Raw genomic sequence first — 26,743 nt, 5'->3', positions numbered from 1 at the left:
TAAAGGAAGAATATAAAACTATTTTATTGACCACTGTTCACCAGTATTTACAATAAAGTAAACAATATACAGTCTGATAACATTCAAATTACTACAAAGTTAGTTTTCACCTGGTCTTCTTGTGACCAAGTGATCCCAAATACTAAAAAGAATGATTCTACAGGTTTAAAGGGCTAGGTTTGGGTAAAGAAGATACATGCACATCAATAGTATAGAAGACTACAAAACATCTGTGAGTTTGTTTAGACATTCATTATGATTCTGTAATAACTATGGAAGTTTATGAATGTTTTATAAAAGCTTTTACCTAATATGGAGGAAGTAGTAGTATCAAATGCTCTCTTGTGATAAATGAAACGAGTTGCAGAAAGCTTTTATTTACTTGCTGTTGATGCAAAACATACTACTTCAAAAAAATATCAAATTTGATTCTTGTTAGAATGTATGCTTCTCACATTGCTAATAAATCAAATTTCAGGTTTTAATATTCATATATATAAAAAAGCAATGCAAACAATTATTGTGCTTCATCTTCTGGGCATGAATGCCAAGTTAGTCGCTCTTCATAAAAAGCGATTACGATCTGAGGACACTTCACGTTAGCTTCTTTGGCCAGCACCAGATCTGCCTCATCAGAGTCTTTCCTGATGTAGAAGAGAGTGGGATTTAAGAAAAATGCATAATCATTAATTCAGTAAATTTAGCAGCTCTTGAAAGGTCATAAATTCTGAAAAGAATGTCACTAGAAATCGGGTTTTGGTATACCTTTCGCTATAGCTACCAAGAATTTCCATGCTAATGGCAAGGCGTCATAGCTGCATCTTCCTTTCCTTTACGTATTTTTTTTTTTTTCTGTTTGAAAGGAAAATACTACTCAAAGGGAACCATTTATACAGTTAAATATTGCAGTATGTAATGAAAGAAGTAAAACTTTGATAATTTTGTCTTTTAAAGCATAATTAAAACTTCAAAGTGAGACTTTTAAAAATCAATAGAAGTAGTCTTAAGAGATGGTATTTACATCCAAATTATATTTACTGTTTATGCAAGTAACTTGCTGTACTTTGTACTTCTACTCGAAGCTGTCTTGGGGTAATAAAAAAAAACCAAACTTCCAGTCTGACATGCTTCAGATTCCATTTTAAAGTGTATGCTGCCTTTACAACTCAGTTTTGTGGACACATTCACCTTTATGTTTGTTGCCTACAATCAATTATGGAAAACTAATCAACTGCAACTAAAAAAAAGCTTCTTTTTGTACATTTCTGTTCTGTTTGATTTTGTCAATTATGACTACAGAAATGCAAATAGTCATGATCTGTACTTTGCAAGTCTTCTAAATTTTACATAAAATTTATAGAGAATTCGAAAAGGCAGAAGGGAGACAGGATCTTCCAAAGCACTAATCTTCAGCAGTCCAGGCACATCACATGACAAATAATTTCTCTAGAGTCCACTCAGTTTGACTCCACTCAGAAAATTATGCCCTTCTCAAAGGCTGTGGAAAGCTATCATTCTTTTCATCCCACCACCATAAGAAATCTGACCCCCAGAAACCGTTAATTCAATCTCTTGTATTCTTAACACTGGAAAAAAAAAAAGATACTAATTTTATCCTACTCGTTCACTGAGGAGAAACAAGAAGTCTTCCATCAAGGCTGTAGCTAATGAAGTTGGTCTCCCCCTACCCTGCCAACAATGCAAACTCCCCCTATCATTCTGCCCTCTTACTAGCCCATATCGATAAACCTCTCCTTCATAGAATCATAGAATGGTTCAGGTTGGAAGGGACCTTGAAGATCATCTAGTTCCAACCCCCCTGCCCTGGGCAGGGACACTCTCCACTAGACCAGGTTGCTCAAAGCCCCATCCAACCTGGCCTTGAACACTTCAAGAGATGGGGCATCCACAACTTCCCTGGGCAATCTGTTCCAGTGTCTCACCACCCTCAGAATACAGAATTTCTTCTTAATATCTAACCTAAATCTACCCTCTTTCAGTTTAAAACCACTACCCCTCGTCCTACTGCTACAATCCCCTCATAAAGAGTCCCTCCCCATCTTTCCAGTAGCCCCCCCTTTAAGCACTGGAAGGCTGCTATAATGCCTCCCCGGAGCCTTCTCTTCTCCAGGCTGAACCACCACAACTCTCTCAGCCTCCATACTGTTTGTTCTTCATCTCAACCTCAGCCTCCATACTGTTTGTTCTTCATCTCAACCTCAGCCTCCATACGGTTTGTTCTTCATCTCAACCTCAGCCTCCATACGGTTTGTTCTTCATCTCAACCTCAGCCTCCATACGGTTTGTTCTTCATCTCAACCTCAGCCTCCATACGGTTTGTTCTTCATCTCAACCTCAGCCTCCATACGGTTTGTTCTTCATCTCAACCTCAGCCTCCATACTGTTTGTTCTTCATCTCAACCTCAGCCTCCTCCACTACTTCATTGTGATTCTCTGACACTTGGCTGCATGCAGAACAGCTGGCACTACAGTTGGTTAAAAGGTTGGCTATCGAGCAGCTGGCTTCTGCTTATTGAAACGTGTAAAGCCAGAGTTCTGCCTGCCATTCCCTCAGCAAGAACGCAACCGAGAACCAGCTTTTCCATACAAATGCCAATTTTTCCGTATCTTATCAGAATTTACCTTTCAAATTTCTACTTCTGTAAAACCAATAGAACCTAAAGTTATTCTGGTTTTGGAAGGAAGAGAGAATAAGTACGAATTGGTTATACAAGCTTTGTCTTTCTAAGAATACAAGGTTAATAAGGACATCACCAGCTGTCTTACTCCTGAAATGACATTGCCTCATTAGCCTAAATGCAACTGCCTGCCCTGCCTTAATATGGATAAGAACTATGCATGTAAGACTTACCATTTCATGAGGAACATAAGCTCTCCACTGCTATCCGTAGCCCCAATTATCCGCTCAGGATCAAGACCCCTTGCAAACCCTCTTGGTTTATCAACCTATTGAGTAAGTTAGAAGATTGTTATCTAGTTTAAGATAAAATTCTGTTTTGGCATTAGAGCTAGATATACGCATTCCTGTGTGTGTATGTATATCAGAACAAAAAATATAGCCTTACATAATTATAAAAGCTATAATGACATATAATTGCCTGAAGATGACATTAATTTTATTTTTTCATAACTGATCTTCAGGCCAAGTCATTTAGATGCAGAGTAACAATGAAGGAATTTTACATCAATGTTTCTAGCATTTATTTCCAAAAACTCAATAGATGAAACAAGTGATCTAAAACCCCTTAGAGCAGATAAACAAACGTGCATGACCAGTAAAAGCAACAAAAGTGGCAAAGCAAAAATGCACTCCTGGAAGAGGGAAAAACACATCATCCTTTCCAGCAAAACAGGCTTGAGTTGGCTTAAGCCAACCGTGAAACTGCACCCTTGGGGAATACCTCAACCCTTCTTGGCTTACTGAGATAGCACTGGTGGTAAGGAATATCACGACTATTTCCTGTATTAGCTCCTCTAGGTTCACAGTATAATTTCTGAGACAGTGGCCACTTCTGTACCAGATGAAGCCACACAATTAATTTTATACAAAAACTAAAATATTCTTTGTATTATTCATCAACTATTCCTTCTGAGGTCTTCCAACTTTTTGACAGTAACCACACATCCAACAGCTGTCTTCAGCAAACCACTGACATTGCCAACCAGTTTTGTTTCAAAATGTGAGTTTGAAAGTTTACAGAGAAAAATGTGAACTATTGGACACATTATTTTATGTGAACTATTTTGTGCACTAAATTTGTCATGTTGTTCATTCATTCAAATTGTAAGAAAAACCCAGATCTTTAAGAAAATGCAGGTTTTCTTCATTCACCCTTCCTACTCCCTCTCCATCATCGTGTCTGGTCCTAGTCTAAGTAACTGCCTGGTCTTCACATTCTGCCATCTTGTCACTTACCTATTCAAAATCATATTCTAAAGACAAAAGCCAAAACAAAACTTCATCTTTCTTCCATTCATGAACCTTTTGCTCCAATACAAACTGACCACTTAGTATTATTCATTAATAACTCTTAACCCATCTTACTTTCAATTATTCAGTAAGCATCATGGGACAATGCAAGAACTTTATTATGTCAATCAATCATCTTTTACCTGCCATTTGGACAATCTCATTAACCACCATGAATGATTGCCCTTTTCAAACCACAGTTCCAGATGCTGTGCAATTTTTACAGTTTTAAACCCATGTTTGGTCCCATTCTCAAAGTCACAACAGGATTTTGGGTGGGTGGGGATGGAGAGTTAGGGAAGAGACACAAGAAAAACAAAGCTTGGCACATGAACATATACTTACAGAATCACGCTTTTTCTTTGATTTGCTATCATCAGATTCGCTATCTGACAAAGATTTTCTTTTGGCACCATCTGTTTTTTCTTTACCAGCTTTCTGAGAGTTCAGAAAAGCTTCAATTAGCTCTGGACAGTCTAAGTTTTCTTCAGGTTCCCATGTGTTGTCAGCACTGAAATATACACACATTTATGAAAAAACAGGAAAAGAAGAAAAACTTAAATAACTAGCCAAATGGCTCATCTTAAGCAAATTAATTTTCTTCTCATTATGCAAGGCAGGTTTCCTAAACTTAAGGCTGCTTTTTGTGCCATCTTTAGTAACCTTCATGTACTCCATTTGATGACTGAAAGAAGTATGCTCTGCTATTGTTGAAAAACAATTTTCTTAAACTGAAGGTATAAAATAAGCAGCTCTATTAATTCCTATGATCCGGGTGGGATCATAGGAGTTACAACAAGCAATCCTCACCCTACCAAAACCCACTTGCCCATTTAAACTGACTCCCTTCCACAGTTCCTCTAAAGATTGTCCTTGCAAACACACTATATGATATGAGCACTAAGACTTACAGAGAACAGAATGTACACAACACTCACTACAAACCATGGAAGTATATGTCTAAGCTTCTATATATGAGGAATGCTTTCAAAAGTTGTCTCCAAGCACTGAGATCAACTATACCTAGAACTATGTCCCTCCTTCAGTTGACTACAGGAGGGAACAAAGCTTCCATGTCCAGAGCTGGGCCCTGCAAATGTTCCAGTGAGTGCATTTTGTTAACTCAAATTTTAAAAAGTCCATGAATGTTCCCTACAACTAAGCACCGCGTTAAAGTCCTCATGCACAAACACTGCCACAGCGCTACCGCACAAGCAGGATGCCTACAGATTATTTTTTACATATTTCTACAACTTCAAATCAGACCATCAAATACTAAACACATCGTGGTTTACGTTTATGCACTTATCATTAAACAAATTCCAGGTGCTAGAATGCAGAATGTTGCAATGCAATTGCTTTGGGAGGTATGCAACAATAAGACTGCATATGTAATTACTTATGTTCAAATGCTAGGCACATCACCTTTTTTCAGCCAGTAGTCTGCGAGAAAGTGTCACAGGAGGGAGTGAGGAGGCACAAGTATGTGCCTTCTTTAACAATCAACTTTTTAAGTCCACTTTAAGATTTTCTTGTGCTTCCCTAAGACCTGGGAAAAAGACTCAAAAGATACCTTTCGGGTATGCCTAATGAAGGCAACCATGCCACAGAATTCCTTATGCAAATTCATCTAATTTGAGAGCAGTTCAGAAAAGTGAATAAGCAAACTATCTGCTTCAAATTCACCGCTTCAGAGCTGCCTACGGTATAAATCCCTGCAAAATTTCTTACTTAGAAGTAACATTCATCCCACCACATATATAACTGTCAGTCTAGCTTACCTTACTTACCTGACTGACTTACTTAACTTACTGACACAAGCTAAATCAAAGAACAGTGGTAAAAGAAAAATCACTAAGGACTTCGTAAAAGTTTTACAACATTTTATGTAGCACAAACACTAAGCTACATATCTTCTATTTTATTTTCATACTTGATTGCCCTACTTGAATACACATTTATGGATGTCCTTCTAGGTTCTTTAAAATGTATCCCCATCATCCAATCCCCTCTCTGCATAGTTATTTCAAATAAATGGTTAGTATTTAGCATTCTATCAGGAAAAAAAAAAAAAGTAATGCCTTACTCTGTAAATCCTTTCCACTTCAAGTAGTATTCCACCTTTCCATTTACAACACGTCTGTCCAAGACTTTCTCCACAACAAATTCTTCAGGCTCTGCCTCTTCAACTTTTTTACCTTTGCCATTCTGTTTCTTTCCCATTTTGTGCTACAAAAGAAATTCAGATGACATTATTCATTCTTTTGCTTTACACAGTTACTTCACTGGCCAAATCCAACTTTGCTCAGTAAACAGCAAAGAATCATGTACTTATTCACACTAAAGCCAGAAGCTCAGACTCCTTTTACGTTAGTGCATGTGGTCAGGTAACCTGAGCAAGACATGTTAATGTTTTGGGTTTTTTTCAGTTGCTTAATGAGATACCCAACACCAGTTTGTTTTTAAAAAGGTGAAATATTTTTGTGCATACACTCAGTGCCTCTACTCCCATTATAAATTTAATTCTCAGTGCTACATGCTCAAAAATTTATGAAGCTTCTAAAAGTTAACTCTATGCCTGTGAAAAGGCAGAGGGCAAGAAACAGCATAAGGCAGAAGTAAAGAAAAGTAATAAGGGAACTGTGAAAAAGCATAAAACAGAAAAGGGATGGTACTCAAAAAAATGTGGTTACTACCTTTTCTAAAAAAAAAAAAAAAAAAGGAGAAGCTGATGGGAGTAAAGTTTATGATGTATTGCTACAATAAGCAAAATACCCAACAATAACCCGTAACTATTGAACAGGATGCATGCGAGTAGCATTCCATTACTGCAGTCCCTTCTCATTCTTAGCCACGCACCAATGTAACTTACATTCAAACAGATGTCACAAAGGTGCAAAAATTTAAGACAGCTACACTTAAGTACAGCATGTAACATGTAAATGAAATTTTGCTAACTTAAAAAACTTTATAAGTGTTTTAAGTTTACATTTGATACTTCAAATAATATTCTTAAATTCTTAAAATAAATATTACATCCACATCATCCTCAAGGCATTCCCAGTTTAATAAGGCACAATTAAATAGTAATAGAAGGACACATTTCAGAATTTCCTTGTTTGTAATCTTAAAAAGGTTGGAACAAGCCTAACATGTTGTCACATCACATTTCTGGAGCACTAGCAGACCAAAAGCAGTTTGCTTGCCATTTTGGACCGCACCTTATAAGGAAATTGTTAAAGTGGCAGCCATAAACTAACGGGAGCAGTATTAAGCTCCTAAAACATATAGTCACGCAGCACCCTAAATCAAAGTGGACAGAACTAATTCCTCACTAATGCACTTCCTATAGAACAGAAAACAGAGAAGCAAAAATCATAGGGCACCTCTATTTGCTTGATGGCCTTTCTCTAGACCTCTCTAGAATTAATGTGGGTTAGTTTGAGAATATTGTGAAGCAATTTTGAAACTGTCAAATTTTTAGACTTTGTAGAATTTTGTCTTGATGTGGTGAAAAGTAAAAAAGAAATGTACGTTAGACACAAGAAAAACTGTCTTCTTTTTGTAAACTGAAGATTTGATGCCAGTTCTTTCTTTCCAAAGCCCCTGTCTTTGCGCCCCTTATTTTTCATAAATAATTTTCCCTCCCTCCCCAAACAACTTTACTCTATTAGCAATCCATAAATTGAAGGTGCAAACAACAAAGAGAAGGTAAAGTAACAAGTTCTCTTTCAAACAGAAAGTTTCTGTATATGATCATATCTCATGTGACATTTGTTTTGATTTGGAAGCATAGAAGAGAGATTATCTAAAACAGAGCATGTATTTCCAATTAGATTTTAACTGCCTGCATATCCCAGGTGTATTTTGACCACAGCATTCATGACTGAAAAGTGTCAACTTAAGCACACTGGCTTTTTTTGCCTCCACAGGAAAAAGAACGTAAGACTGAAATTGAAGGAAAATAAAAACATGAAGATGTCCAACGCTTCTATGAAGGCAGCTTCTTTCAAATAATGGAAGTGTGAAAAAGAGAAGGGGGTACAGATGAGGAAAACAAACAAAACAAAAAAAAAAAAGCAGAAGGGGAAAAAAAAAGATACAGACTCACTATACCATAGTAATAACATTATAATTACTGGTGATGAGGCAAGCAGGCTACAAGCGGGGAACATCTCCATCTGTGTTCTCCGTTGGACTAAAAGTCTTTGTTTCAATGGAAGACTGTTTTCTGGTACTCTTTTCGGCTTCACTAATTCTTGTCACTTAAAGATAAATGTTTTTGATTTCTGTATCAAAGCAACAATTTCTTTTTATTTTCTAAGACTTAAGTATCTATATAATCTTCCACAGAAGAAAATCAATGTCAGGGAGTTTTGTATTTTTTTCTTGAAGTGCAGTAAGAAATAACACAATTGAGAGTATGTTGCTTTTTGTTTGAAATATTAGAGGTTTAATTAGGTCTTGTGTGCATCAGCACTGCGTTCCAAACTCTTGAGCCTTTCCAACCTATTAAAATAACACTTGATTGCAGAGCCTGCAGAAATACTGAACATTTGTTAAAAACCTGTACATATCAAGCTTACACAAACCAATGTAAATCTCGGCCCACAAGTGAATGTGGTACCTGACTGAAGTTAAAGGGTACTAAATGTCCACTAGACCACTGAAGCTCCCTTCTCTAGGGTTGCATGTTGTAAGCTGTAAAATTGGCATTTGACCCCTGAATGCTCATCTATAGCTCATCTCCTTTTCTGGATTTGAGTCACATAAGACAGGTACTGATCTGTGGATAATCACTCTATCTTTGAGGGGCAAGATTGATGCGACACTGTGGTGAAGGGTTTTAACATACAAGAGGTAACAAAATCGGAATTACAGTTCCAGAGCTACGCTATCCCTTAATACATTTAGTTTTTCCATGCAAACACATAATGAAGCAGAATTAGTTACAGTTCCCATGGGAACCATAACTGATTTTCCTGACCTGTGCATCAAAATTCACAACAACATCAAAAGATTAAAAATACTGCCTTCACAGATTCTTTCCTCTCCCTGAGGCACCCCCTCCCAGGGCTAACTCCTTCTCTTCCTCAAATTAGGGAAAAGTGGGCAATCAATTACTAACAGCAAGTTCAGACATTCACCTAGGTGAAATGTTTTAAAATAGTTTGTTATTGTACAATATAAAGGAAGCACTCCATTGCACTTCTAATCCAGGAGTATTTTTAATGTATCTCGATCTGGGTCAACCAATAATCATTTCAGTAAAGCTAAGAACAGGCCTTTTGAGTGCATTATAAATCAGTCATTCTGCTATCCAAATTTTGAATTATACAAGTGTTTTTTTGCTTACTTCCCCACCTCAACCTCAGATGCATCTCATGCTACACTTTTTCAGTTCTGTCTTTCACAAAACTACGTATCGTTACTAGTCGAATGGTTGCCAGCAACCAACTGCCCTTAGAAATCCACATTTTAATGTCAAGCAAAGCTTTACAGGACTTGAGATCCATGAATGCATCATTAAAACCGTCCAGGAGGGGTTGACATCTGATAATCTCTGCTCCTACGAAATTCAAAGAAACTGTTATTTGTTTAAAATAATTTCAAAAGGCATCTTAACTACGCCACATCACTTCCCAATAATGTTATTTTTCATCTGTAAAGACTGCCTTTTCTCAGGCAGTTAGCTTTCCCCAAATACACTGGGAAAAATTAAATGAATATGTGATTTGGATTTCATTTTTTACATATATGATGAATTACATGGTGTGCTGAAAGGAGGCTAAAAAAATCCTTAGTGTTTTCTCTTGTAGGACAGATGAAATAGTGCAGAGTCCTTTAATATTTATTTTTTTCCCAACAAGTCTCTTTAGAAATGGCAGATTTATTAAAGCCAAAGACAATGTCCTTTCTAGTAGCCTTACTTTCTGGATCTGAAATTTTGGTCAGAATAATGCTGGGGAGGGGAGATGTGGATGTATCTTTTAGATGAAGATGCCAAGTTATAAGTTTGAAGAAAAATATGTCGATTAAATCCTTATATACTTTAGGTGTGCATGAACTTACCAATGTAGTTTTATTGGAGGCCATTTTTATTGCAGACTTGCAGAGCTTTTACTAGAAAAATGCATGACAATTAAAAGGAAGTTTACATTACTCAAAGAAAGGCATCCCAATACAAGCATGGTCCTTGTTCCAACCCCCATGTATTCACTGCATATAACATTTCTAATATGGATTAAATCCAGAACAAAAAAGTAGGTTACTACTTTGTCCGGCATAACCCAATAACGCACCATTATGCTAGCCAGGACAAACGATACTGACAAAGTGGTATACAGGATTGAAAAAAGGTTTTTTCCAAGGCCTTCTAAGGCACAGAGACATTTCTAGGGAAAAGGGGGAGGACCATCAGGGATGCTTATTTCCTTAAACCCAATAGAACAGGAGTTCAGATTCTAGCAGTTAATCGAGATATACCTAGGTATATTAACTGCGAATCTGGTGGGGAGCAGCTACATATCTGCGGTGTAATAATGAGTGACCCGTTACTCTTACATTGTAATAAATGCTTATAAACAGCAAATATTTATCTTAATGCAACTATAACGTTGCCTTCTGATTCTCAAGTTTGCAAGAGTTAAGGTCCTAGAGCAATATTAACTCAGCTAAGCTGTATACGCTACGTATTTAACCTACGCAAATGCTGCTGAACACAATCCATCCCCTTTTCCATGTCATTTCTCATACCACCTCCTTAGGCATGTATTGTCCCCGCCCCACTGCAAACTATAGAACAGTTACAATTCCCTATATGCCTGGGCAAGGCAAAAGAGAGTCCTTCAAGGCCAGAAAACCTCCCGGGCTCGTCAATCCCGCCCAATTCTCCCCTGACACGGGAGGTGGATTTTGGCAGTCCCATGGGCGGTGGGGGTAGGTGAGGTGGGAGAAGGGCAGGGAACTCCTGCCCCAGCGCGGCGGGGCTTGTCTTGTCCCCGTTTGAAAGGCAGGAAAAAGGGGAAAAGAAACAACAACAATAACAATAATGATGATAACAACAACAAAACCCCCGTGCCACCCCCATCAGAAGGGCAGCCCTGCGGAGGCCCTGCTGGGGGGGAGGCTGTGCCTCGGGCCTGTGAGGCCGGCGGGGACGTCCCCGGCCGAGCTAACGGGACTGCCCCAGGCGGCACAGGGAGAGTCGGGGCAGGGAGGGGGTAGGACCCGCCGCTCCCGCCCCGGGCAACCCCCGCCGCCACCAGGGCTCCTTCCACGCCGCCTCCCCCACCCCGCCACGTTTCCCCCGGGCCCGGCACACACCACCGCCGCCGCCGCCGCCACCACCACCTCTCGGAGCGGGCAGGCCCGGTGGCGGAGGCCGCCCCTCGGCGGTGGCGGGCTGGCTTTTGTCTCCCCAAGCGCGGCCGCCGCCGCCGCGCTGTGCCGCTGCCGCTGCCCCCGCCCCCCTGGCGCAGCCCTCCTTCCCCGCGGCAAAGCCCGCTCGCTCCGGGGCCCTCCCTCCCGGGCCGCGAAGCGCCGTGAAACCGCCGGGGCCGCGGACCCCCGCTCCACCCGTTAACCCCCCGCCGCCAAGGAAGCGGCAGCGGATTGACGGGGCGGGGGAGGGGGGGGGAGGAACCGGGACGACTGCGTCTCGCATTTCCCCGCGGTGGCCCGCAGGCGCGGCCCGCTCCGCAGGGGCGCAGAGGGAAGGGGAGTCGCGGGGGGAAGAGAAGGAGGCGGCTGGAGCGAGAAAAAGAGGGGGAGAGAGAGAGAGAGAAGGATACAGACTTCAATGGTGCCCAGCCGCTCGGGTCTCCCGTCTCCTCCTCGCTCTCGCCCTGCGCGCACTGAGCAACGGCGGCAACGGCGACAACGGAGGGGGGTTGAGGCGGGGGGTGGGGGGAAGGGAGGGCGGGAGGGAGAGAGGGGGTGGGTGGGGAGCGGCGGCGGCGCGGCGCAGGGCGGGCGCGGCGGCGGCTGGCGGGGCTGGGCTGGGCTGGCCGAGCACTGCGCGCCGGCGGCTGACGGGGCAGAGCGCACGACGCCGCCTACGCGCGAGCTGCAACCTCCTACCGTCGTCGCCGCCAGCACAGGAGGGGGGCCAAGACGTCTCTCCAACGGGGGGCTAGCGCAGGACCGCGCCAGGCGTCCAAAAGAAGGAAGATGCCTCGCGGCGACAGAGAAAGCGACTGGGTGAGCCGGTGGGCGGCGGGCGGGGGAACGGGCCCGCGGCGCCCGGTAACTGCAGCCGCCATGATGGCCACCGCCGCCATGAGGGCGCGTTGGGCCGGCGCGGGCGCCGCCCGGCGCGGAGCTGAGGCCCTCAGTCGGTGCCGGGAGGGCGGCCCCGGCGAGCCCCCTGGAGCGGGGGAAGGGTGGGCAGGGAGGGCCGGGGGTGGGTTTGAAGCTCGTTGCGGCACAGCCGAGGAGGGGGATGGCGTTTGGAGCGCGGCCATTTCCCGCGTTATAGACGGGGAGGCCTAGTCCTCAGAGAGGGAAGGGGGCTCGGAAACTCTTTATTAGCGGGGAAAGGGGTCGGAGCTGGCTTGGGGAGGCTTCGCTCCGGGTGACGAGCTGCGGGTGAATCCGCGCTGGCTTTGCCCGGGTGTTGGTAGGGGGGAGGAGAGCGAGGAGGGGGGGGGGGAGGGGGGAAGAAGAGGGGGCGGGAAGAAAGGAGCAGCTCCAGCGCCATTTCCCTGGTGCGCGGGGCGCCAGCACTCACCCTTTGTCGCGGTGCGTGCGGGGCCGCCGAAGAGAGGAAAAGGGAGGGAGGGAGAGAGAGAGAGGGGAGGGAGGGAGGAGGAGAGGAAGAAGAGAGCGCCGAAGCGGGCGGCGCGCCCGATGTCAGCGGTACGGGACAGAGCGGAGCAGGCTACAGCGAAGTCCGCCTCTCTCGGCTGGCTGCCGGGCCCCCGCCGTGTGTCGGCGCTGGCGCCAAAATCTGGGCGGTTATCACTTCCTCCTGTCCGGGCGGAGGGGGAAGGGGCCAGGACCGCCGACAATGGGGCGGGGGAGAGATTTCGGGGGTGCACTTTGCCCCGCTCACCGCCGGTACCACAGGTGGCCGTAGCGGGGGCGATACGGGGCCGCTTTAGGCTAATTATAACCCCCCCACCTTGAGCCTTCGGGGCCGTTCGGCAACTTCCGGAAAAAAAAAAAAAAAAACCGCGACGCGGTGCCAGTCGCGATCGGGGGGAGGGGAGGGTTCGGCTGTGCTCGGGCGCGCATTGCGAGTCTCTTCCGTTGTCGGAAATTGCCGAAGAGGTTGGATGCTGCGTCTTTTTCTACGGAAGTTGCCGAGCGCGTTCGGAGGACCGCTCTCGGTTGCTTTCGGCATATTCCGGAAACTGCCGAAGGGAGACGAATGGGCTTCCGTCGACCCTTCGGCTTTTTCCGGCGACTGTCGAAGCGGATAAGCTCGACGACGACGGCTGCTTCGGCTCATTTCGGAGACGGCCATTACTAACGGAGTCGATGACTTTTTATTACGTGATAAAAACACGTAGGGGCGTTATACAGAGCCGCTGCCCCTCTGGAGATATTTAAGCTCCCGATTCAAGCTTTTTTTTTTTTTAATATTTTTTATTTTAAACGAAAACCTTGGAAGCGAGCCTGGGGTGGAGAAGGAGGGCGCTAGCACTACGTGGAGCTGAATTTTAAATTACGTAACAGTTAAGGCAGCCATTACTGACCAGTTGTACGGTACTCCCGAGCAGGAATACGTAAACCATGAAGAATATGGTACGTGAAGAGGGAGATTTCAGAATTTGCTTTTAGAGGAGGGTGGTGCTTTGGGTTACGCGTTGAAGGAGTGAATTTTTCCGGGTCTGGGCGTTACGAGCGGGCTTGAGCCCCCCCGGTTAGTGCAGGTCTGGCTGCCGCGGGTAGGGAGGGGGCCGGGATGTCTTTCGGCAGAGGAAGCGTTAGCGGGGAGGAAGGTTCTGGAAGCGGCGGTTGGGGCCGGTGCGCAGCTGAGAGAAGAGGCGGAAGCTGCGGTAGCCGTGCATGGCGAGTTCCTAAATCGCTTGACGTGCCCGTTAGACCAGCTGCTGTGAAAGCGATGCTGGAGGAGGGGGGACGCACGGCTACGGAGGTCAGTCCGTGCGCCATCCGGGGAGTCGCCTTTGCCCCTGCGAGGTGCTGACCGGCCGGGGCGGCGCTGCTGGTAATGGCGGTGGCGAAGGGGGAGGGGGTAAAATGGCGGCGCCGAGGCTGGTTTGTGCGGGAGGCTGAGAGGATCACTCTGAGGGCGAGAAAGTCGAGTAAGGCGGGAGGGCAGCGGGGGCTGCGAGGCGGGCAGGCACCTGTAGTGGTCTGGTATCTGCGGGGGCGGGAAAGAGCGCTACGCAGGCGCTTCCCGGTGCCCTGTGTGTAGCTGCACGCCAGAAGCGGTTTGCGGCACTTAGTTTCTTCTTAGCCCGAGGACCCGGGTGTTATTTATCATTGATTCATTTATGTAATTTTTTTTTTTTTTTCATCTGGGGTCGGTGCTTCCAGAAGTTATTTCCTTCCCGCCGCATCGCTGTCCCTGGAGGCGACGGCTGCTCTGGGCGCCATTTTCCCCTTCTCGCTGCGGGGGCCCCTGTTTTCCTGATGTCCGCCACATGGCGGAGCCGGCACGGTAACCGCTTCGCTGCTGATAGCATCAGGCGGGGGGAGGGGGAGAAAGAACCAGGCTGTTGGGATTGGAAAGCCCTGTAGAACGTATAGGGAGAGAGAGCAGTGTCTTTCTGGTTTGGGACCATTAAATCCAGCTTTGTTTTTTGGCGACCCTAGCCGCAGTAGTTCAGAGATCCCACTCGCTTTCTCTCTGTTAACCGTTTTTGCTACTCGGGTCTTAACTCCGCAGAAGTCTGCGGTCAGCTTGGGGTATTTATGCACACATTATTGCTATATGCAACACATTTCCTTGCTCTGACGATGAATTTTCCAGCAAAGGCTACGCATTTTCCAGTCCTTTGAAGTGTTGCTTCAAGCCTGTGAAGGAAGGCTTAAAATAAGCACTAATGGAGATTCTACAGAACTCATAAGATTTCCTCTTGTGCTCCGTTCCTGCCACAGGGTGGTCTATGGAAATCTTGAGAGAGGTTTTGCCTCCAGCTTTTATATTGTGGGCCTTGGCAGGGGTGGGTCATGTGTGTTGAGGGGGGGTTGCTTTTACCAAATGAGGATTTTCATCAAGATTCTGTAAGGGCCTGGAGTGATAATAATTTTTATCATAAGTTTTACAGCTTCAGCATAAGCTTAAGATGGTCAGACCTCTCTGGACCCTGGTGGGAGGTTAATGCTAGACTAACCAGAGCATCTTAAAACAGACACATTTAAGACAAATAGTGTCTCTGCGTCCAAAGGCTGTGCATGTATTAGTGGAACAACATGTTCATGACCCTTTCACATAGTGGTTCTAATTGAAGAACTGGTAGTGAATTTTGTTACTGCTGTGTCCTGATGTGTGGTGCCTAGATGTTCTGGGTAGGGCATGTACTGCGTGATATGTAATACATGGAAGGTTACAGTTTCTAAGAATTCATACATCTGTAAAGCGTGTTATTACTCTGTTTAATGTTTATTACTAATGTGTGGTATATGTTTGTCCTTTAAAAATCAAATACAGTTGTTACAGCTGGTAGATTCCATTATTTCCTTGAGTTTCTTTTACATATTTATAACTTTTTTTAACGGTAGACCTAACACTTAGGAAAAATCTTATGTGCCTACTAAATTTGCTTAATTCTTGTATTTTTATAAGAACATAAACGTGCATTATTAGATGCATGACAATCGGTTATATAGGAAAGAGGGTCTTTTGTGGACCTATGAAACTGTAGGAAGTAGTCCCTAGGTTTCAAGCGGAACTGAAGTAATTTGAAAGGAGGATTTTTTTTGGCAGTATTGTTGCTTATAATGGTTTCCCTGCTAGCCTACTCAAATTCTAAATGATAGTGTGACTTTGCAGCATATGCCTTTTCAGTCCAAGTCTAGTATGCAGCATCCTTTCCTTTGTTGCTATCAAGAGATGAGGTGAAAGGAAACTTGACACAACATGGGTTTGCTGCTTTTAAACTCTTGTGTCTAATCTTGCCTGTCTGTACCAGGAGGAGACTACTAGTTTCCTTTGTGTTCCCTCAGGTGAAAAATACTAGACCCAACAGCAGATTACAAGTGTTTTTCAAAGACATTTAAACTGATCGTTCTCAAATACAGTATTGAGGAGGGAAGTTTATAATGCTTGACTTCCTTGTCAGACTGCAGTATCTGAAACTGCTAATAGGGTGATGCGTTTTGAACAAAAGCTGATTCAATACTACCTACGGTAATTGTCTTCCTGTTACATGCATCTAGATCCAGGCCTGTCTTGGAAAACCTCAGAAAAACATGGTCTACATGCAGATTGGTGTAATGCTTTTAAGAGTGTTTGTGCACTGAACTGTTTTGCTTATTTTCCAAATATTATTGTTTGACATTGGTTGTCTAATTTCCTTTTTACATTTATCTTGATACCCAGTGCATAGTTTGTCATGTTATGTTTGTCAGTTGCAGCTACCTATGCAGTGTTTGGGTTGTTCAAAAAACAGCCACCACCTTAAACGGTATGAAGCTGAAGTAGTCATTGCATTTGGGTTCTCTTGTCCATAGCAGGGCAGTTTTCTTTCAAAACAATATTCTGAAATCTTTAATTTTGTGGAAGGGGAGTACTCCTTCATGCATTTTAATTGTTGCCCTTTGACATATGAAACTGCAAAATATATTATCTAGTGATGCTTTTGTGTGCAGAAAATTACAATTAAAAGTTAGTATATTTTTAACTTGTTGAGGTTGTAAGGTTGTCCTTCCTGCTTTGGTGCAATAGTGTGTACAAAATAGTAAATGTAACTGTTATTGGTCCTGATTTGTTTGTTTGGTTTTTAATGACGTACTTGTAATCACAGCAGAAATTTCTGCTGAACAAGTGCAGTGATAACTTTTCTGAAAGGTAATAGAACAAAATCTTACTGAAAGCATAATTTATATTAGTGGTTATGTATGCGAATACGTATTTAAATTTCAGTTTTAAAGAGAATCCACTTAGTTTTGGTACTGCTGCTGCTGAGGGTGGATAGGTTAACTGCTAAATCCAAAGGTGCAGGATCCCAGGTTAATTTTACAGGTGCTTCGGCTTTCATTTGTTTTAATAATTAATGAGAAAATATGAATTGGTGACCAATTTTAGAACATCTTTAGCCATATCTTCATTTGGTTTTATTTTTAATGCCTTGAGTAAATAGCATGATAGTGTTACTGTAAAACAAGTTGTGCCAGAACGGGTTTTTAAAAATAAATGCCATCTGGAATAGAATGAGACAGTATAAATAAATTCATGTTACCTGTAATGAGAACGTTTGGGTTTGGTTTTGTTTTGTATTTCTTTAAAAAGCTTCGAGATGACTGATGACTATTCTGGAAGTCCTTGAGTGCGGTCTCTTGTTCCTAGTAACAGGGAGGGAGAGATGGGAAGAAGCACATTATTATAAATCTGTGTTGTAAAAGTGGACCCATAGAATTGCATAAATGGCTTAATTCCTTGAATAGTGCTAGAACATTTAGAAGAGCCAAGCCTCATTTTGAAAAATGTGTCTTAATTAAATTTTTTGACACTTTAGACAATCTTACTTGGTGTCTAATGATGCTGATGCAAAGGAGGTATTTTTAATTATATTAATGTAATGTTCTTTTCTATGATAGAGGGAAAAGGAGCAGTTCCGCAAACTGTTTATTGGCGGCTTAAGCTTTGAAACAACAGAGGAAAGCTTGAGGAGTTACTACGAGCAATGGGGAAAGCTTACAGACTGTGTGGTAAGTTTGGCATAGTAATACACAATGATGGCATAGAATGTTTAGAAATTGTAAAAGTAGTGAGTTTATTTTCTGGATAGCTTAATGAAAATATGGAATATTAAATTTTCTTAAGTGAACAGTTGGTTGGTTTATACATAATTCAGTCCATTGAAGCTACGCCTGGACTTGTCCTTACAATCTCTGTTGATAGATTTAGGGAGTATTCACAACATGTTTCCTGTAAAATCTCCCAGATTGTGTCTAATCACTGATTTCAGCAGTTCAAAATTTAAAATTAGGTGTCATTGAAGTGCATTAGGGAGTGCTTACACAGAGCCCTGCTACATGTGTGTGATTGGTAACCTTTGGCAGAAAGCTGGTATCATGGTAAGCAGCCTCAATAAAACTGGAAAAGGACATCTTTCTGTGTGATGTTTTCATCATTTAGGTTGGAAAACCCTCAAGATCATAAAGTCCAACTGTAAACCTAACACTGCCAAGTCCACTACTAAACCATGTCTGTATATCTTTAAATATCTCCAAGGACGGTGACTCTTGCAGAAGTTCCTCTAATTGATTTGTTTTGGGAGCAGTAAATACGTATTTCGTAATAAATTTAAAGTCTGTGGTCTTCAGAAATCTTAATAAAAATGATGTGTTTGATTTTTTTTTTGAGAAAACAAACATAAATATAAATGTACGTCACTGATATAGCAGCCTTTATGAGTTACAGGTAGGGTCTAAGAGGACAGCAAGGATTTGAATTTCTGTGATGCCAAGCAGTGCTGTTCATGTACTTAATCAGCATGGCCTGCTATTTTATTATAATCATGTATTGAAATCAATTTAACATGTTTTCTCCAAATGTTGTTAGTGTTAAGCTTAACATGAGACAGATAGAAATTGTTTAAATGTGTTTACTATTTTTAGGTAATGAGAGATCCTGCAAGCAAAAGATCAAGGGGGTTTGGTTTTGTGACATTCTCCTCCATGGCTGAAGTAGATGCAGCCATGGCTGCAAGACCTCACACGATTGATGGAAGGGTGGTTGAGCCAAAGAGAGCTGTGGCTAGAGAGGTAAGTATGGCTTTGAAAGCAGATACTTTTCATGCTTTGAAAAAAAGGAATCTGTGTTTTGGTCAGACAGTTATGCTTTGTTCTTGTTTGAAATTGCCTGGGTTTAAATTCTGTAGTTAAAAGGTTGTAGTTGGGGCACTGTTTCCCACACTTTTGGTCTGTTAAATGACACTATTACATAAATGTCTATTACTTACTAAGTTATTCTGGTTGTAGAATCATGTCTGCAAGCAATGCAGCTGGGGTCTGAAAGTACTGTTAGTGAAAACATCTTGACTGCCTGTAATTATGCAAATTCCAAACTAACTCGTCTCTGGAATGGTTGCTGTTACTAAACCTCAAATTAATAAACTCCTTTCAATCTCTCCTGACTCTATTCCAAGATATTTTTGGGTATTTCTAAAAGGTATATAACTGAAGTTACTAAAAATAGAGAATGTAGTAGGGAAATTGTTCTTTTTTTCTTGTGTCCAAAACCATCTTAGGACTGCTCTGGTTTTAAACTTCAGGGTACAAATTCAGTGTGTGCTCAGGAATGCAGTGCATCTGTAAGGTTTTCAGCCAGGTTACTGGGGTACAGAGGTACTTGAGGAGCAAGTGCAGATTTTAGGTGACTTCTGCAGGTTGTGGGAGCTCTGGGAGGATTTACCAGTTTGTGGTTGCACCCAAATGTTTCAGGGATTTGGACTGATGAGTTGGAATTGAATGAGCTGTTCCAGAGGTCAAGGGAAATGGAAATCATAACTGCTGGTACCCCTGTTAGCTATCCCAGTTTTCTTTCCATTCCCTGAAGAATGCAGGGTTGGTTAGCATTTGGAAAAAGGTAATTAAAGAGCATATGTGCATACTGTTTATACACACAAAGCTGTTGCTATGCTATAGGAAGAAGTCATTCCTAAAGTGTAAAAGCAACCCTGAATGTGATGCGTTGTCTTCATATTTTGAATAGGGGTTAAAATGCGTAACTGTGGATTTGCTGAGGTTGAAGGACCTTTGCGTTGATACGAGTGGAATGTGGGCTTCACACAGCTGTTACGAAAATGGGCAGAGGAAGCTGACACATCTTTGTTTCAATTATAAAAATCATACTGTAGTTTAAGTTACTACATACTTGCCGTTCTCTCAAACAGCTGATCTTAACGTTTTCTCTTTTATTTACTTTTATGCATTTTATGGCACTTGTGTCTGTATCTATCTTCTTCAGTGCTTTTTAAGGCTTTGACATAAAGGAGGGAGGAAAAGCCTCCAGTTTATCCCATGTTACTTCACTCCGTGAAGGCCCCCCTAAGCAAGGTTACAAGGGACATGCATCATAAGGGCTACCTCAGTACTTGAAAAACCTTAGTTTATCAGTATTCCATTCCTGAAATCCTAGCAAAATAGCAATTTGTGAAATTTGTTTTTCTTGGTGGTAATTCAAAGGATTCTTTTAACAGGAATCTGGAAAACCTGGTGCTCATGTTACTGTGAAAAAACTATTTGTTGGTGGTATTAAAGAGGACACTGAAGAGCACCACCTTCGTGACTACTTTGAGGAATATGGAAAAATCGACACTATTGAAATCATTACTGACAGACAGTCTGGTAAAAAGAGGGGGTTTGGATTTGTTACATTTGATGACCATGATCCTGTGGATAAAATTGTATGTAAGTAAGCTTCATTTCACTCTCTCATTTAATAGTATTAATCCTTGCAGTTATGGTAATTGTGTAAAGCTAAACTTAGAGATAATGGGATTAGTTACGTGCTTGGATATTTGCTACATTGTAGTTTGAATTGTGTGGGAACACGTTTTAAATAAGTACTGGCCCCTTTGCATAAAAATAGTATTTTTTTTTTAATTATATGGAATATGTATGGATTAATTGGGGAAAATACTTAATTTTTGGAAGCCTTATATTCTTATTTGTTGCCAGATCAGTGCTTAAATGCTGATGGTATCTTATTTGATGTGTTTACAGTGCAGAAGTATCACACCATCAATGGCCATAATGCAGAAGTAAGGAAAGCGCTCTCTAGACAGGAAATGCAGGAAGTTCAAAATTCTAGAAGTGGGAGAGGAGGTATGTACAAGTAACGGTTAATTGTTTGTTGTTGATTTGTGTTCATTTTCCATGATCTCACTGCTTATAAATGTTGAACTGTTACAGGGAACTTTGGGTTTGGTGATGCACGTGGAGGTGGTGGCAACTTTGGTCCAGGACCTGGGAGCAATTTCAGAGGGGGAGCCGGTAAGACAGGCATGTTTGTAGCATTTTTTTTTCTTTATTTATACTGTCTTTCTGGTTCTGGGTAACTTTGTAAGCTGCTGCTGTTTAATTTAAATGCAGCTGAAGCAGTTAGAGAATTTTGGGTAAAAAACAACTTGCAAACCTCTTCTGTGGCACCCAAAGTGATTATGTGGATATTCAGTAAATTAAGTGGGGGGTTTTTTAAGGATCTTATCAAACGGCAAAATTACCTAAACTTAACAAATTTTCTTAAGGAATCCAGAGGTTTCTATGCTGCACTTGCCTGACCTTTGCAGTGGAAGGGCTGTGTCCAAAAGTAAAACTGGGTACCTTACAAATGCAAGGAAGTAGAAGATGTAGAGCAATGATTGGATGTGTTATTTCACATGTTTTTCTAAATTCAAGTGTACATGTGCTTAATCAATAATCTCTTCAGATTTGGTCACTAAGGTCACAGGGGTTTGAGCATTCAGTTAGTTTGCTACAAGTGAATTGGAATACTTTTACCTTTTTTTTCCGACAGATGGATATGGAAGTGGCCGCGGATTTGGTGATGGGTATAACGGATATGGTGGAGGACCTGGAGGTTAGTTTCCAGTGGTGGTGGTGGTTTTTCTCTGATTCAGAAACATTTTTACATTCACTTACCATTTTCATAAAATTTATATTAATTTATGTTAATTTTGTTGGCTTTAAGAAGCACACATGGCTCTTGGCTTATATTAAACCTTTATATTGCGAATGGTATGGCTGTTTTCTTGGACAGCCACGCCTTTTCTTTAGAATAGCAGTGTTTCTTAAATTTCCTGAAAAATCAAGATTTTAATTAAGCTTTTTAATTGAGGCTTTTAGACAGTCAGACTGGTGGGTTTTGGTCACAATTCAGTTAGGGTGGGAGTTGGTATGTGCCTTCAAAAATAGTGTTCATATAAATGTTTTTACAAAACTCCTGCCCTTTTCTTGCCCTGTAGACTTCTAAACAGAAAAATACCCTCTGTTTTTGTAGAATTTGGTTGCCTTTTACACTGAAAAGTTTATTTTAAAGGATTATATTGTCATAGGTGGCAACTTTGGTGGCAGTCCTGGTTACGGAGGAGGAAGAGGAGGATATGGTGGAGGAGGACCTGGATATGGCAACCAGGGTGGGGGCTATGGAGGTGGTTATGACAACTATGGAGGAGGTAACCTACTGGCTTGAAACGACCAAGCATTTCAGTTGTAAATTAGTGCAACACGATTTGAGATTTGGGGGAGGAGGGGGTGTTGTAAATGTTGTTTGAGGAAGCTCTTGTTTTCCAAATAGTGTGAATGAGTATGAAAAAGCATTTTGTTGCACACTGCTGGAATACCTGTGTGATTTTGTACTTTATTTAAAATTCTAATAATGAGATAACTTTGGCACATGCTTTTAGCTCATCTAGGTATGTCTCCACTTTTGTATTGATAATGCAGGCAATTACGGGAGCGGAAACTATAATGATTTTGGAAACTATAACCAACAACCTTCAAATTATGGTCCAATGAAAAGTGGAAATTTTGGTGGCAGCAGGAACATGGGGGGACCATATGGTGGAGGTATTGTATATGTTCTGATGTGTCTTGGAGCCAGAGTGGGTGGGCTTTAGCCGTTTGGAGAGGTGGAAGATAGGACAAAGGGGTAACTGTTTTGTACTAAAAGAGGGTGGATTAAGATCAGATGTAAGGAAGAAATTCTTTACAATGAGGGTGGTGAGGCCCTGGGAACAGGTTGCTCAGGGGGTTGTGGATGCCCCATCCCTGGAAGTGTTTAAGGTCAGGTTGGATGGGGCTTTGAGCCACCTGATCTAGTGAAAGATATCCCTGTCCATGGCAGGGGAGTTGGAACTAGATGACCTTAAAAGGTCCGTTCCAACCCAAACCGTCCTATGATTCTAGGATTGATATGTAGAAATGGTGTAACTTCTACAATAGATGGACTGCAGTGCCTGGTCTGTAAAGATTTAAAGATTTTAGCCAAGTTTCATGTTCTTTGCTATCAGCTCATGCTATTTATAGAGAGTCTAGTTAACATCCACTAAACTTGCTGGGATTTCCCTTCCCCCCCCCCTCTTGTTGTAGTGTCACTTTTTTTTCTGACACTTTCTGCTGTTTGTTCTCTAAATGTTATTTAAGGCATATAAACTGCGTGAAAAGGAAACTGAAACACAAAGCCATTTGTTGTAGCATGCAAATAGAATCAGCCCTTGCAGGTTCAAGACAGTACAGTGCATCAGATTACACGCGACACTGTTGAATCTTCGAAGATCTCAACATGTAGTTCTTGTTGCAGTTCTTGGAGGTTATTTGGAGCGAAATGTTTAATCTTGGTTGTATATGCCGTTTCTGGAAGTAAAGTTAATCTTCATACAGAATCAAAAGCATTCCTAGATTTAAAAAGTGTACCGATGTAATTGTTCTGTTTCTTGTTTTTCTGCAATTGCAGGAAACTATGGTCCAGGGGGCAGTGGAGGAAGTGGTGGATATGGAGGGAGGAGCCGTTATTGAGTTTCTGCAAGCATGCCATGGGTAAGTATGTTTTTAAGTGTTAAAATTGCAGTGATTCTTGAGAGTAGCTGCAGGAGTTAAAAGCTTTTTAGGATCGTATTATCTTTCCTTTAAAAAATGGTTAGATGAATAATTTCATAACCTATTTTTTTACTCTTTACTTCTGTTGAAACAGGCTTCACTGTATAAATAGGAGAGGATGAGAGCCCAGAGGTAACAGAACAGCTTCAGGTTATCGAAATAACAATGTTAAGGAAACACTTATCTCAGTCATGCATAAATATGCAGTGATATGGCAGAAGACACCAGAGCAGATGCAGAGAGCCATTTTGTGAATGGATTTGGATTATTTAATAACATTACCTTACTGTGGAGGAAGGATTGTAAAAATGCCTTTGAGACAGTTTCTTAGCTTTTTAATTGTTGTTTCTTTCTAGTGGTCTTTGTAAGTGTAGAAGCATTCCTTTGATAATGTTAAATTTGTAAGTTTCAGGTGACATGTGAAACCTTTTTTAAGATTTTTCTCAAAGTTTTGAAAAGCTATTAGCCAGGATCATGGTGTAATAAGACATAACGTTTTCCTTTTAAAAATTTAAGTGCGTGTGTAGAGTTAAGAAGCTGTTGTACATTTATGATTTAATAAAATAATTCTAAAGGAAATATTGTGTAATTTTAGATTTTTTTTTAATATTGTAAACTAAGGCAAGGAGTGGGTAGTATAAGGTCCCACAAATAATATAAAGCTATTGTTGTACATGTAAAATTAAATGCTGGTCAGAAAAAAAGTATGTTGTCTGTAAATGATCAGGTTTAAAATATCTAGATAACTTAAGGGATATCTCTGCAAGGAGAAACACCTTTTTAGATCTTTTAGATGCTGCTTCTTCAATGGCAAGGAAAGGAAATATCCCCAGCGAGGTACTCTTCCAGGGACACAGGTCTAGTACAAGAGAACTCTTGAAAACGTCACTAAGTTCAGCCAGTCTTAAAAAGCTGCGCTGTATTTCTACAAAGCTTTAACTACAGTAGTTTATAAGGATGCCAACGAAGGCTGAGGGTGTAGAGCAAAATAGTTCTAAGCTTCAGTTAAACTTCTTTAGGTAAGATCTTATTTACTTTTCTTTCTTAATGTTCCAAAACCAAGAAACTAATATTGTATGACAGTATTCTTTCAGTATAGTGATTATCGTTATGTAGTTTTAACATAGCAATGAATTGAGTTAACAATTACCAATTGAAAAGAAATTTGTGAATCCTGTTTTCTTGTATTATTAAATTTTTTACAAACAAATTTTTGTTAATTTCAGCTACTTAACATATTTTTTTCCTACTGGAATCTAGCTATGATATGAACCCTGGACAAGCATAGACTGCTGCCACTGTACACTGCTACAGTTGAACAAATGAGACCTGCAAGTGTCCATTAGTAAAGCTTTGCAAGGGTTCCATCCCTGGTCTTGGTAGTTAAAATGGTAGGTCACAAGTTAATTAAATCATACAACTTTAATTTTGCATCCTGCAACATTTTATTTTTTCTTGGGAGTCTATGCATTATGGTGGTTGCAAGGTAATGCAATGAAGGTAGTTCTGTGCTGTTGAAAATGAACTCTGTTGTTATGTGTCTTGTCTACTGTAATCTGTTTTATATAACGCGTTTCATCCTGAAGGTTCCCAAGTAACTGTAGACTGTTTACGTGTAAGGAAAAAAAATTACACCACAGAATACATCTGCCTCTGTGAAGGAATCTGTCGTCCATTCTTTTAACAACTGCATAAGCAGTTCTTTAGGAGAGGAAGTGAAAACTTCAAATGAAACTGCAGGTGGTATTTCATAAGTGTACAATGTAATTGCAGAAATTGGAATTTGGCTAGAATGTTGAGGTTTCCACCATTTTTTATAGTTCTTGCAGCTAATAAACCTTAGTGCCAAATTCAGTCAGCCTTACTCTCACTGCATTGAATGTTTGCACCTCAAATTAATGAAAATTCATCAAGTAATGAGTTAATCAGAGTAAGGGTGGCATACTCTACTAGATTTGGTTTTTAAATAAAAATCAACAAAACCCGCCAAAAGAAAACCAACCACAAAAACAAAAAAGTGCCCTAATTTCAAAGTTCCGTTGCCTTTAAAAGGCAGCCCACTGAAGAACGTGGACTCAGCTAACAAAAGTCCTGTTCCTTTTGTGTTAGACACACCAGTGAACTGCTTATACTTTTTTTTAAAAAAAAAAAAAAATGGCTGAAGTTCCCCTATTGGTAATTTGGTTTAGACATATGTGATAAACATCTTCAGATACACTTTTTTTTTCTTTGGCAGGAAGGTGCCATGCTGCAGGTAACTAATGAAGAAGTGGTCAACCACAGAAACGCTTCAAGAAATAAGAAATTCTGTATCATCAGAAAATAGTTGTTTTTGCTGCCTTCATTAAAAATCTAGAGGTTAAATGAATACTGATAAAACATCACAATTAGTACAGCTCCCTGTAATGCTGGGTTTTTTAAATTATAGTAATAATGTCTTGTAAACCTTTCGAATAAAATTCAGATTCGTTAGGAGAAACAAATCACTAATGTTAAAATAGCAAACATTCTGTGAGTAGAAAATTTAACTACATATTTTTATAACTTTCATAGCTTTAAAATAAAGTATTTTTTATACCAAAGTAGTTCTAGTGTAATGCTTAATAAAACTTAGTGTGTGTCTAACATTAAATAATGTTTATGTGCAGCTTTTAGACCGTTTCATGATTTGAAACATTCCATTTTGAGGTGGATTTAAAACAAAGTCAACTTGGCAAGTGTATTCACAGAACTTGTTTTGCTGACCGTAGGCATCTGTTCTCTTTTGGGAGAAACAGTGCTACAGATTAAAAACGCTGTTCTTTTTGCTGTTGGACACAATTGCTTTAAAATAGCATTTTGGCTGTGTTTTATATCACTTCATAAAAATATCTCCTCCTTTCCTGTTAATGCAACTAACCACTTAAGACAGTTTGTCAAAATGTGATAGGACAATAGCTTTATCCTTTTCACCTGTAAAGAGCTTTTAGCATCAAAAGAGAAAGACTGAATGAAATGTAGAGTTCCTGCTGTACC

The 26,743-nt window shown here is 41.1% G+C and overlaps 2 protein-coding genes across 15 annotated transcripts; one reads left to right on the top strand and one right to left on the bottom strand.

The window, feature by feature from the left end:
- Positions 1-13,028, bottom strand: CBX3 (chromobox 3). Of its 5 annotated transcripts, none has more exons than XM_082499504.1 (6): positions 11,789-11,869; positions 10,064-10,114; positions 6,078-6,220; positions 4,337-4,502; positions 2,873-2,967; positions 1-644 (listed from the first exon to the last, which is right to left on the bottom strand). In XM_082499504.1, the coding sequence occupies exons 2-6, from the start codon at positions 10,085-10,087 to the stop codon at positions 518-520; spliced, it is 555 nt and encodes a 184-aa protein (XP_082355630.1). In that variant the 5' UTR covers positions 10,088-10,114; positions 11,789-11,869; the 3' UTR covers positions 1-517. The 5 variants fall into 5 exon arrangements, with proteins under 5 accessions (XP_082355630.1, XP_082355629.1, XP_082355633.1 ...); XM_082499503.1 differs by lacking the exon at positions 10,064-10,114 and adding an exon at positions 8,131-8,243 and having other exon boundaries at positions 11,785-11,810; XM_082499507.1 differs by lacking the exons at positions 10,064-10,114; positions 11,789-11,869 and adding an exon at positions 12,723-13,028.
- Positions 12,005-26,310, top strand: HNRNPA2B1 (heterogeneous nuclear ribonucleoprotein A2/B1). 10 transcript variants are annotated; one of them, XR_014270577.1, is made up of 14 exons: positions 12,005-12,193; positions 17,723-17,833; positions 18,746-18,892; positions 20,329-20,539; positions 20,855-20,956; positions 21,044-21,133; positions 21,648-21,710; positions 22,186-22,305; positions 22,577-22,699; positions 23,586-23,668; positions 23,823-23,860; positions 24,513-24,747; positions 24,989-25,119; positions 25,965-26,310. XR_014270577.1 is itself a non-coding variant. In XM_082499498.1 (11 exons), exons 1-10 carry the CDS (start codon positions 12,164-12,166, stop codon positions 23,645-23,647), a joined length of 1,059 nt encoding a protein of 352 aa, XP_082355624.1. In that variant the 5' UTR covers positions 12,005-12,163; the 3' UTR covers positions 23,648-23,668; positions 25,965-26,310. The 10 variants fall into 10 exon arrangements, 7 of the variants coding, with proteins under 7 accessions (XP_082355624.1, XP_082355625.1, XP_082355627.1 ...); XR_014270576.1 differs by lacking the exon at positions 24,513-24,747; XR_014270575.1 differs by lacking the exons at positions 23,823-23,860; positions 24,513-24,747.
- The last annotated feature ends 433 nt before the right edge of the window (positions 26,311-26,743 follow it).

Source organism: Vanellus vanellus, assembly GCF_965231255.1.
Source record: "Vanellus vanellus genome assembly, chromosome: 2".
Classification (NCBI taxonomy): domain Eukaryota; kingdom Metazoa; phylum Chordata; class Aves; order Charadriiformes; family Charadriidae; genus Vanellus; species Vanellus vanellus.
The sequence above is the reverse complement of the archived record's forward strand: the minus strand, read 5'-3'. Positions and strand labels throughout refer to the sequence as shown.